At 48.6% G+C, this 11203-nt stretch overlaps 1 protein-coding gene across 1 annotated transcript; it reads right to left on the bottom strand.

The window, feature by feature from the left end:
- Positions 1–4450: 4450 nt before the first annotated feature.
- Itpripl1 (ITPRIP like 1) lies at positions 4451–8707 on the bottom strand. Its single transcript, XM_055618402.1, has 2 exons — positions 8468–8707; positions 4451–7415 (listed from the first exon to the last, which is right to left on the bottom strand). Exon 2 carries the CDS (start codon positions 7399–7401, stop codon positions 5752–5754), a length of 1650 nt encoding a protein of 549 aa, XP_055474377.1. The 5' UTR covers positions 7402–7415; positions 8468–8707; the 3' UTR covers positions 4451–5751.
- Between the last annotated feature and the right edge of the window lie 2496 nt (positions 8708–11203).

The following is an 11203-nucleotide window of genomic DNA, read 5'->3' as shown; positions in this document are numbered from 1 at the left end:
ACACACACACACACACACACACACACACACACACACACACACACACATTTTAAAATGAAGGACTTTTTTGTCCAGATTCTTGTAAAAAGCTTTTGGAAACCATCTACCTACCACCCTTAAAAAAAAAAAAAAAAAAAAAAAAAGAAAAGCTGTGCACGGTGATATACACCTGTAATCCCAGCTCTAATAGAGGCAGGAGCAGGCAGATCTCTGTGAGTTCGAAGCCAGCCTGATCTATAAAGTGAGTCCAGGACAGCCAAGGCTACACAGGGAAACCCTGTCTGAAAAAACAAACAAAAATGGGGAGCTGGAGTTTGTTTAATAAATGTCATCAGTGCCTCTCATTTTAGTAACCAAATGTTGACAGCTACTTTTTGAAAACAAATGTATGTGTATGAGTGTTTTACCTATGTGTATTTATGTTCCCCACGTGCCTAAGGAGGTCAGAAGAGAGTGTCATATCCACTGGAACTGGAGTGACAGATGTTTGGGAGCCACCATGTGCATGTGAGGAATCAAACCACTAAACTATCTCTCCCAAAATCTACTCTTTAAAGCGACTTAGTTTTTGCACAAACTTGTCTTCCCAGAACCACTTTAGGATAAGGCAGAATCTGTATAACAGACCCCAGATGTTACACATCTGACTCCATGATAATTCAGGCTGTAAAACTCATCGTGTAGACAGCAGCACCTGCCAGATGAAGGCAAAGACCTCATCCATCAAAGTCCCTGGGACTTCGGTTCTGGGAAAGTGTCTAAATGTACTAACCTTGCTTCCTAGCTTCTGCAGTCCTCTCTGGTGAATACTCCCACTAAGATGGGGCTATGGGAAGGTTACAATGTTCCTCAACGTCCTGAACATGAGGAACCTCACATCAGCACCCAGGACAGGATGCTCCCCACCTTATCCATTCCTGAGCTTTTTCCTTCTGAAAAATCTAGCAGATCCCTAACCTTTTCATCCACATTACCTTGTTAGGCTATCACCCCCTTTCCCAGTGAGCCCAGAGTGGTGTTGGCCAAATGAAAATCTGATCTCACCCTCATCTGTCTGCTACCATTTCCTCCCAGATGTCTAAACCCCCTTCAAAGGTTCCATTGTTCTGGGTCCTTACAAAGGGTCCTACAGGGCTTGACGTGATGCCATTCCCCTACCCCCACCCCAAGGCTCTTCCGCCTCAGCCTCATTTTTATCTTGTCACCTCCCTCCTCCACCCCATCAGGCCTTTTTTCATTCTTGCCTTTATCCTGCCTGCTCCTAGCATCGTTACTCTGCACGCACGCTCTCTTCCACTTAGAATTCTCTCCATTGGCCGAAGGGAGCCAGCAGACAAAGTGCATGTCGAGGGGTGGAGTGGGGGGTGAAGAGGGCGAGGGCGAAGCCTGTGGAGATACTCTGAAGCCTAGGCTACCATTCCTGCTGCGGTGCACTGGGTTAAAAACTGACAACCATGGGCCGAAGGTTAGGCTCACTGGATGTTCTCTTCCAGAGGTTCTGAGTTTAATTCCCAGCAACCACAAGGTAGCTCACAACCATTTATAATGAGATCCGGTGCCCTCTTCTGGTTTACAAGCACACCTGCAGACAGAACATTGTGAGCCTAGCCTTTAACGGCTGAGCCATCTCTCCAGCCCAGACAGAACATGGTATACATAGTAAATAAATAAACAACGACAACGAACACCAACTATGAAAGATTCAAGTCACCACAGTAGTAGCCCTGGCATCATTAATGAAGATTATTAACGGTCATTCTCATAATGATAACCCATTTGCAGAATAAATGTGGATGGACAACGAAGAGGAATTTAACAAATAGGAGCTGTGGGAAGAATTTATTGGCCGCTGTTTCCAAGACATGCTGGAAGACGAAGAACACAAATGGTTTATTCCAGGTCGAGATCTCCCACAAACTATCGACCAAATCCAAAACCAGTTTAATGACTTTCTTATCAGTGACGGCTCTTATCTGGAAGATCTCGTGGTAAAAAGTAATTTCTTATCTTGTTAGACCCCACCTCATCTCCCATAAGTGGAAAACCCAGCTAGTCTCTATTTAAGAAGAGTCCCACATCTCTCCTTGTTTGAAAAGTTTTCCACTTTTTAAGAGTGGAATAATAGGTCTTATTTATGATATGGTAACTTCTTATTGCTCCTTTCAACCTTGATGTTGCATTAAACTTAATGTTGCCCTTGTAATATTTAAATGTCTTGGAGTGGTCCTAAAACTTAGAGCTTTACCATATGATTTGACTATATAAAAGTATCTTGATGAGTTTCGCTCTTTGATGAGTCTCACTGGTAATGTGCTTGCAATAAAGTATTCATCACACACACTTGCCCCCCAAAATAAAGAATTCTCTCCATTTTCCTCCAGTTAGCTCCAGGCATGTTTTGGCTCCTGCCAGTTCCCCAGGAAAGCCTTTCCAAATACACTGAAGGCTCCTTATTTGGAGACTTGGATGTGCAAACTAAGAGCAACAAGCGTTGGTGGCTCTGAATTAGAGTCCCTGGAACCTCTGACAAAGGAAAGATCCTAGGTGACCCACTGGATGAAACTGGAGTTTATTCTGGAGTCCTCTAAGCTGACTGCTTGGCTCTCTGCCAGCTTCATGCCCAATGTCTGTAAGGCCAAGCATGCCCAGGGCAGGCAGGTCTTTCACATCCCACTCTGAATGCTGCCTTTGTTTTGGAGTTGAGGCTACTGAGGGTGCCAAAAGATTAAGTGATTTATCATCAGTATCAGAGGCATATGAAACTCAGTTCCTCTGTTTGTATAGAAGTAAAGTCCTCTACCCCTCCCCCACTCAGAGGCTGCCAGAAGCCCGATTGTCTGACACCAGATTCTACTTCCTTAAAATCCAAGAGAAACAACCTTAGTTTGGGTGAGGAACCACAGTTACCAATTGGCTGAACAAGCAACCTTTGGCTACTGATTTGCTGACTTTCCAGTCTATAGCTGGCCCTTGCCATATCATAGTTTCTGATTTAAACCATCAAGTTACTGAGACCAAAAGGGATTGCTGTTTAAGTGGCTTTTCAATAGATTGGCCCTATGGTTATGTATGGCTTTAATCCCAGCACTCCTGAGGCAGAAGCGGAGGCAGGTGGATTTTTGGGTTCAAGCCCAACCTGGTCTCCAGGGCCAGTTCCAGGACAGGTAGGGACAGAGAAGCCCTGTACTGAAAAACTAAAAAAACAAGACAAGGAGGAGAAGGAATTGCTTTACATTCTTGGCCTCTGGGCATTGCTTTTATTTTTTGTATGCAAAATGAAATTCATCTCCTAAAGCCTAGGCTATGAACTAATAATTTTAAAACTTTCAAACAATAACATACCACCCTGACCTTAAAACCAATATAATACATTTTCCTTTTCAGAACTATTGGACCAGTTAATCTTGTTTCATTCCAAAGCCTACAGTGAAAGGTTGCCAGGGCGGGTAATTTCTTCTGGGTGCAGCCACGTCCTAGGTATGTGACAAGAAACTTGTGCACCCTCCCTGCACCTCAGTTTCTTCATACGTTCAATAGAGAGCCTACGGGATGGGGCTACAATACGAAGACTGAGTGAACTCCTAAGTGAAAACAACAGTGCCTACAATGAGGCGAACCGGAACTGTACCCGTTACTGGAACTGGTGTTGCATGCTGGGCGCTTACCAGGTTCTGTATCAGAATGAAGTTTGGCTTCCCCTCTGGAGAGGTTCCCCACATAACTGTTAAGAATATTCCCAGTGCCCTACAGATCTCGTCTTTCCATGACTCAGTCTCCACCCCCATACACACACACACACACACACACACACACACACACACACACACACACTATACACTTTCTTGTACCTTCTGCCCTACCCAAGCTCTGCTGACTATCCCCTTTGGAACCTTCTCCCCACTCATAATTTCACGTTTTCTTTCTTGTCTGTTAGGTGAGAAACAGCACTGCAGACCTAGCAATCATATCACCTCATTCCTACCCAGCAAACTCCTAGAGCATGCTGTCTGTAGTTACGAAGAGCTTTTAATTTAGTTGAAATCTGGGTTTAGGCACCATGGAAATTAATAACTTAGATGATCCTCGGCTTTATGAGTTACTCTTTCCTGGCCACCGGCCATGGCACTGGAAACCACAGGGTAGACTGGTTCAAGGTGCATTGGGAAACACCAGGATACACAGCTAGTGCTGTCGGGAAAACAACTTCTTGGGAAAGGTATGTACCAATGTTCTTAGGGAACAGACTCCAATTCAGACACAGAACAGCCTCCATTTTTTGCTTGTTTGTTTGTCTTTTTACTGGAGTTAAGATAGAGCCAGACAGTTTTCTGAAAAGTATATGGACATCTCAAAAACGGTATAGAGCCATCACTATCCTCTTACCCGGAAAAGCATGTAACACGGGAGTATTGTACCTCTATGTAGCAAGAATTTCAAATACCGACTGACATCAGTTTCTAGAATGCTTTTATTTTTGACAGAGTGTGGATTCCTTAACAGAAATCCCAAAGGCTAGCCTTTGATACCTCCTTTCTCACCATCTGCAGAGGGCAAGTCAAAAGGTGGGCCAGGGTCTTCTTCCCAGCAGATTTCCTGGCAGCGTTGGATACAGAACAGCCTTGATATTTCAAAAACAACCACGCCCATAACTACTACTTAATAGGCCTTAAGAACAAGTGGGAAACATGCCAATGACTCTCTAGAACCAGAGCTCTTAGAGGTGAGCTGCTTTTCAAGGCCTTCCTGCCCAGCCCTGGCAACGGGCCTGGATTGTGATGACCCCTCTTTTCAAAACCACAAACAAAGTTCAAGTAATCTCTTTGTCATCTTTGAAAAGAGAATAGAAAGCCATCCTCAGAAGAAGGCACACGGCAGCTCAGCCTTTCCGTTTGACAAATAGGCAGCTCTCTCAGAAACAAACTGTTCATCTCAGAGCCCCTGGAAAATCATCACCACGAAGAGCTTGCTTCCGGGAGCTGGAAAGGCCATCGGGCATTGCTTATTTCATGAAGTATAGGAAATTTGTTATCTCAATATCTTAATAACTTACAATGAGTCAAAACTAACAAATATTTGGTTAGTGCTAGGGCTTTTCTCAGATACATAAAGAGTTTTAAATTTGTATGAAAATTTGTATAAAATGCCAATTAAGAAAATAGAAATGAAACATGTTGGTTATATTTTCAAACTAGTCATGAAAACTTACATCCTGAAGTGTGAACCGTGGCTGTCTGCCCTTGGAGGGAGAAAGGTGGAGTGCATCAGTTTGGGTGAGAATTAAGCTAACAGTGCAACAAGCCGTTTCACAGAGAACACGGAGCAGGTCACAAAAAGAAGTGAGCTAGGATGGGGGTATCTGGGGCTTTGGCATCCAGTGTCGATACAGAAACAACCGTTTATCAGGATCTCAGCGCCTCAGCAGTAAACTCCTCCCATGATATCTATTTCCATGAGCTTTTACTTTCCTGGGTCATGACTAAAGTTAAGCCAAGAGAATAAAACATCAGCCCACCTCCACCCGCCCTAGTTTAGGCTCCACTGGCTGCAGCCTTCTTCAGGCACTTCTAAGAGTGATTTACTCTATCAGAGTCCCAGTGGGCAAGGTGAAGGTCAGTCACAGACCGCTCCTCTCAGTCATGTGAAAAATAAACTCTTCACAGCCTGGGGAATCAGAAATACCTTTTCCTACTTTTTGTATGGCCTATTTCTCCTTTTTTTTTTTATTTTTTTTATTTTTTAATGGCCTTTCCATTAAAGTCCTCCAGCCACTGGGGAGCTTGGCAGAGTTTTCACCTGGGCCAAGAGGTTGTGGAATTCCTCCACCGCCTGTGAGTGTGCCACTGGATTTAGCACCAGGTGCTGGAAAAGATTGACAGGCTCGGCATTCCGAAATGTCTTAGGGATGGGTACGGTCAGGGGCAGGAAGGTGTTACCAATGAGGAAATGATGGAGAGACCTTTGCTGGAGGCCTCGGCCTAAGAACCAGAGAAGGTCCTGGAGCCGTTGGGAGAGCATGCTGTGCTGCCAGTCTGTCAGAGGCAGCCGTAGCAACAAGTGCATGAGGGCTGTTTTGAAGTGGTAGGAGGTGAGGATGGGGCGGGACGCTCCTGGGGGTAAGAGCTGGTGGTCCTGGAGACTAAGGATGATCTGCAGGCACTTGAGGTGACAAGTGTTCTCAGGGGCGAAGCGCCCCACCAGCTTCAGAAACAAGTGTTCACAAGCTGCAAAGGACTCAGGCCAGTCCACAGTGGTGAGCTGCTCTCGGTCAGGGGCCTGGCTCACCAGGTAGACCAAGGTGTCTTCCCGCTGCACCCCGAGAACTAAACTGATTGACAAAAAGCGGCCTGAGCGGTAATCCAACCTGAGCTTGCAGGAGGTGGTCGACGGTGGGAGAGTGAGCTTGAAGTCGTATTTGTGGGCCACCAGCGCCCAGGCATTGCCTACCATGTTTCGGAACCACTGCACCGTCTTACACACGTCCAGGTACGAGCCAGTGCAGAGAGCCGCCTTGATGGAGCTGGTGCACTTGTTCAAGAGGGCTGAGTGGTCCCGGCGGTGGTGCACCAGGCACAGCACATCGCCCAGGAGCTTCTCGTGTTTGCACATGCACTCCGAGTCCACCTTCACGGAGCCACAGCGATGGCCCAGGGCGGCGTCTCTCATCTCCAAGACAAACGTAGTGCCTTGTGGGGGGAGAATGGGCACCAGGACATTGAATTTCTGTGTCTCGTGGAGGGTCCCCCACTTCTCAAAGGCAGCTCCAATGCCCAGGCAGTCCTCCAACTGTGGGTGAGCCTCCCGGCGACTAAGCACCCGACAGGCCTTAATGAGATCATCCACAAAGCTCTCCACAAACTCACAGGTGCAGGGCAGGTCACGGATGGCATTTTGGATGTAATGTTTGTAAAAGGACTCCAGGGCTTCCTGGGAGGGAAAATCAGAGAGCCAGGTGTAAGCGTTGACAGGCACAACACGGATTTCTTCCTCTTCCTCCTCGCTGCTGGAGTCAAAGGCTGGCTCATGCTGCATGTTCTGTCGCAGAAGCTCAAAGATGAGAAAAAGGCAAAAAAGGCCCACATTCCACAGGTTTCCAAGCATCCAGCCCAGAGGCCCCCCATTTTGGCCACTGGCCTGAAACGGCCATCCCATATCCTTCTTCCCCAGCACTAACTCATCCTCACTCGGCTTGTCCCCTCTCCAGAAGTTCTCTGCTTTCTGTCTCTGCTCCGCCGCTCGCCTTCTCTCTTCAAACTCTGTCTCTAAGTGCCGCATCTCCTCGCTCAGCCGTTTCTCCAGCTGCCGACTCCTGGCTAGTGTGTCCAGGTCCATACGGTCACTGACCATCAGGGGGTGGTGAACAACATACATCACTGCCAAGAACAGCAGGCTTATCACAGCCATGGAGGCCTCTGCATCTGGAGAAGTAGGAGGATGGGGGTCAGTGGTGATTTTCTGGGCGTGTCTGTTCTCCAGCACATAGTTCCCAGAGCCCTGGTATCTCAAATCCTGGAAGCCAGCTACTCAAAGTAACAGAAAGCATGCAGAGCCGGGTTTGGACATATCGAGAGTGGTCTGTGTTGGAAGAGGTTTGGGGAAGGGAAATGGAGACCAAAGGTTGTACCCTGAGGCAACTGCTTTCCTTCCTCATACTGTGGGTGGTATTTAGGCTGCCAGAGGGTGGACATGAGGCTGTTTTTATTCCAGTGTAAGATGGGGAGGGGGACCCTTACAGTGGGGTGGCCTCACCGGTCTCATCAGTCCACCTCGGGCACCAGCTATGCCCTGCCAATCCCAGAGGCTTCCTTCCACAGGCAGAAAACACAGAATCTGACTGGGCAATTACCTTCCCCATCCTTGGGTAGCCGGCCTCAGTCCCTAGCTGCATCCCACTTCCTCTGTGACTTCACAACCCTGCCCTGTGTCACTAGACCCACTTAACCTCACCACTCTCTGCCCCGCAGGCGCCAGACAGGCACTGTGCTGCCAACTCCTTGGTACTGCAAGGATCAGGGTGAGGCGGGCTAGCAGATGGCCATCGGTCCGTCTGCGCTTCTCAGCCCGGGAAAGCGCCTGCAGAATTGGGTGGCCAGGACCCCACTAACAGACAGTAGCAAAGATCCCCTGCACCCCGCCCCCCCGCTCTCCCCAGCCCGAAACTTCCGGCCGTCACCCTAACAATTTACCAGCCACTGGGCTTCCCGAGGCATGAAGAAAAGTGCACCAGGGGCCTCGAGTTCAGGTGAGGGGCTCTCCTCCCTTCCGCACCAAGCCCAGCTGCCCTCTCGATGAGCCCTGTTCAAAATTACCGGGGCCGGGGGCTCTGCCTCAAAGTGGAGGCCCCTCCACCAGGAGTTACCTCCCCAAACTCCACGCCCAGACAGCTGTATCCTCACTCATCTCTCCTTGACCTAATTAAAGCCCCAAACTCAAGGGTTTCTCCTGGGACCGGGGGGGCTACCTTACTCACGGTCTCAGCGGGAGAGCGTTCTTAAAGCAACAGCGCGGCCTGGCCGCCCTTGCCTTCTTCCGGGCGTGCACGATGCTCCCGGTTCATAACCGGCACCGGCTACGGGAGTGGTTCCAACGCGCCCTTTCTGCTTACAGACCATGTCTCCGAAGGTCCAAAGCTTGCGGGCGGTGGACGGCTGCGAGTGGCACGCGGCACCGGCCGAGGAGGACTCCGGCAATCCACAGCGGTTCCCGCCTCGGGGGCTCCGCCCCGGCAAGCTCCACCCCCTGCTCAAATCCACCAGGCGGGGCCCGGGACAGAGGCTCGGCCGGAGTCGGGGCCCTCCCTGAGGGCACACACCTTCGGTCCCTCGTCCTCCTCCCTTGGGTTGGAAGGGACAGCAGAGCGTCCGTGGCTACCCGTTCACAGCTGCTCCGCTTCGTTCCGTGGCTCAACGCTGAAGTACCTGCTGCTACGCTCACCACGTTCCTTCCTGGACAAAGTTTGCTTAAGTTGGAGACAAAATTAGGAACTGACCGGGAAAAGCCGTTCTCACTTCCCTCTGGCTCTGTGCAAGGTGAAAAAGGAAATGTGTGTAGGCACCGCTAATGAGCCCCATTCGGTGGGAAGATGACTCGGTGGGTATAGTGCCTGCTGCCCCAAGCAAGATGACGAGAGAGTCTGGGTCCCCGGGCACACACCTCCAACCCCAAAGTTGGAAAACCAGGGCTGAGCAGATCCACTGAGCTTAAGTGGCTAGTGAGTATAAGGTTTTATTAAGAGACCTCGATTCAAAGCAGAGACCCAGAAAGATGCTGATGTGGTACACAGGAGGCAGGCAGGCACATGCAATCCCACACACACATGCACACACACAGGTATATGCACGCACCGCTATAGACCTCACTGCCAGACCATATCCAGAATCAGGTATCCTTCCCCAATCAAAGACTCTTAGAGCAGGCCATCTGTCATGCAAAGACCTGCCCTCCAGTCGTTCGCCGCTCACTACTCACATAGGAGTAAGAATCCTAACCGTTGCCGGGCAGTGGTAGTTTTAATCACAGCCCTGAGGAGGGAGAGGCAGACACATCTCTGAGTTCAAGACCAACATGGTCTACAGAAAGTTCCAGGACAGCCAGGGCTACACAGAGAAACCCCGTCTTGAAAGACAAAAACAGAACAAATCCTAGACCTTCAGGCAGCTCTGCTGATCGTACATACATATCAAAAAGAGCTTCATAAAGTGTGAAGACTAGACAAGGCTTAGTACAGGTTAACAAATGTTGGCGGGGGGGGGGGGGGGGTGGGGGGGGGGGCTGGGAGGTGGGGGGGCTCCCCGGGCTTTCCGGACCCCCCCGGGGCACACAAACCTGTAACTCGTGCATGTGGGGGAAAAAGATAAGAGCAAGAAAAATGCCAAAACACATTAAACAAAAAAAAAAAAAGGAAGAAAAAGGAAATGGCAACAAGGGGTCTGGAGAGACGGCTCAGCTGTTCAGGGCACTTCCTCTTCCAGAGGACACTCATTTGGCTCTCGGCACCCACAAGGATTCTCACAACCATCTGTAACTCCAGTTCCAAGGAATCTAGCAACCTGATACCGTCTTCCGTCTCTACGGACTCTAGGTTCAGAATGCCCATACCTACACATGTGCAAAACACACATAAGCAACCGTTTGTTTGTTTATTTGAGACAAGGTCTGAGTGTTTGCCTGTGTATATACATGAGTACCACATATGGTGCCTGAGGCCTAGTGCCCAAGAAGATCAGAAGAGTGGGCAGAGCCCCTGAAACTGGTGCTGGGAACTAAATCCAGGCCCTCTGTAAGAGCAACAAGTGCTTGTAACAGCTGAGCTGTTTCTCCTGCCCCCTCCAACCTGTATCTTGTTAACTTGGGAGTGGGGAAACTAGGAACTCTCCATGGTTCATGCTAATTGGTGATTTTATACAAGTGATAAGTGAAAGTAAGCTGTAACATAACTCATTTTTAACAAGCCAGCTCTAGCCTTGTGGGTTTTTACCTTTGTTAAGAAAGGAAATATGGTAGATTTTCTGTGAAATACATTTAGCTATATCCCGTTAAAAAAAACAAAAAACATTGTAAACCAGACATTATGGCACAGGACTAAACCCCAAATTTTTGGGATATCTAAGGCAGGGAAAAAGTTCAAGGCCAAGTCTGGGCTACATGAGCATGACTCTACAAAAGTTCGACAGGTGTTGGGAGCACAGAGGTCCTTATACTCACAGGTAAGCGTTAGGGAAACCAGGAATGGTCAGCACATATGGCCGTTCCTTCAGTGGAAGAAATGTGTAACTGTTTTCTGCCTTCTGGCTAATAGATAGTCTAGATGACCTCTGAGCTATCTGTATGACCTAAACCACATCAGAGCCTCCCTTGGGCCCTGAAGATAACACATGCAGCCTGTCTTTAGAACCCATCTTCATGGGAGAAGTGACACGTACTCTGAGAAGAGTTTCCATGTAATTATGCTTCACTGTGACTCAGGATCTGTTACACCAGGAAACTTTTCTCCCCAAATTGTACTGTACTTAAATATACCTAAAATAAACTGCCTGGTGCCAGACTCTAGAAGTTTGAACCAACACCAGCTACTGAGTCCTGCTGAACCAGATTTCCTTCTTGCCTCACACAAATCCTTACTTTATTGGCTGTGGTGTTTGCAAACAGACCCAACACACACACACACACACACACACACACACACACACACACACACACACACACA

The sequence above is a fragment of the Psammomys obesus genome, unplaced genomic scaffold (genome assembly GCF_907164565.1).
Source record: "Psammomys obesus unplaced genomic scaffold, mPsaObe1.curated_primary_1811, whole genome shotgun sequence".
Classification (NCBI taxonomy): domain Eukaryota; kingdom Metazoa; phylum Chordata; class Mammalia; order Rodentia; family Muridae; genus Psammomys; species Psammomys obesus.
The sequence above is the reverse complement of the archived record's forward strand: the minus strand, read 5'-3'. Positions and strand labels throughout refer to the sequence as shown.

Coding starts and splice junctions, on each gene's coding strand:
- Itpripl1 (XM_055618402.1), bottom strand. CDS start 7,401: ATGGCTGTGATAAGCCTGCTGTTCTTGGCAGTGATGTATGTTGTTCAC.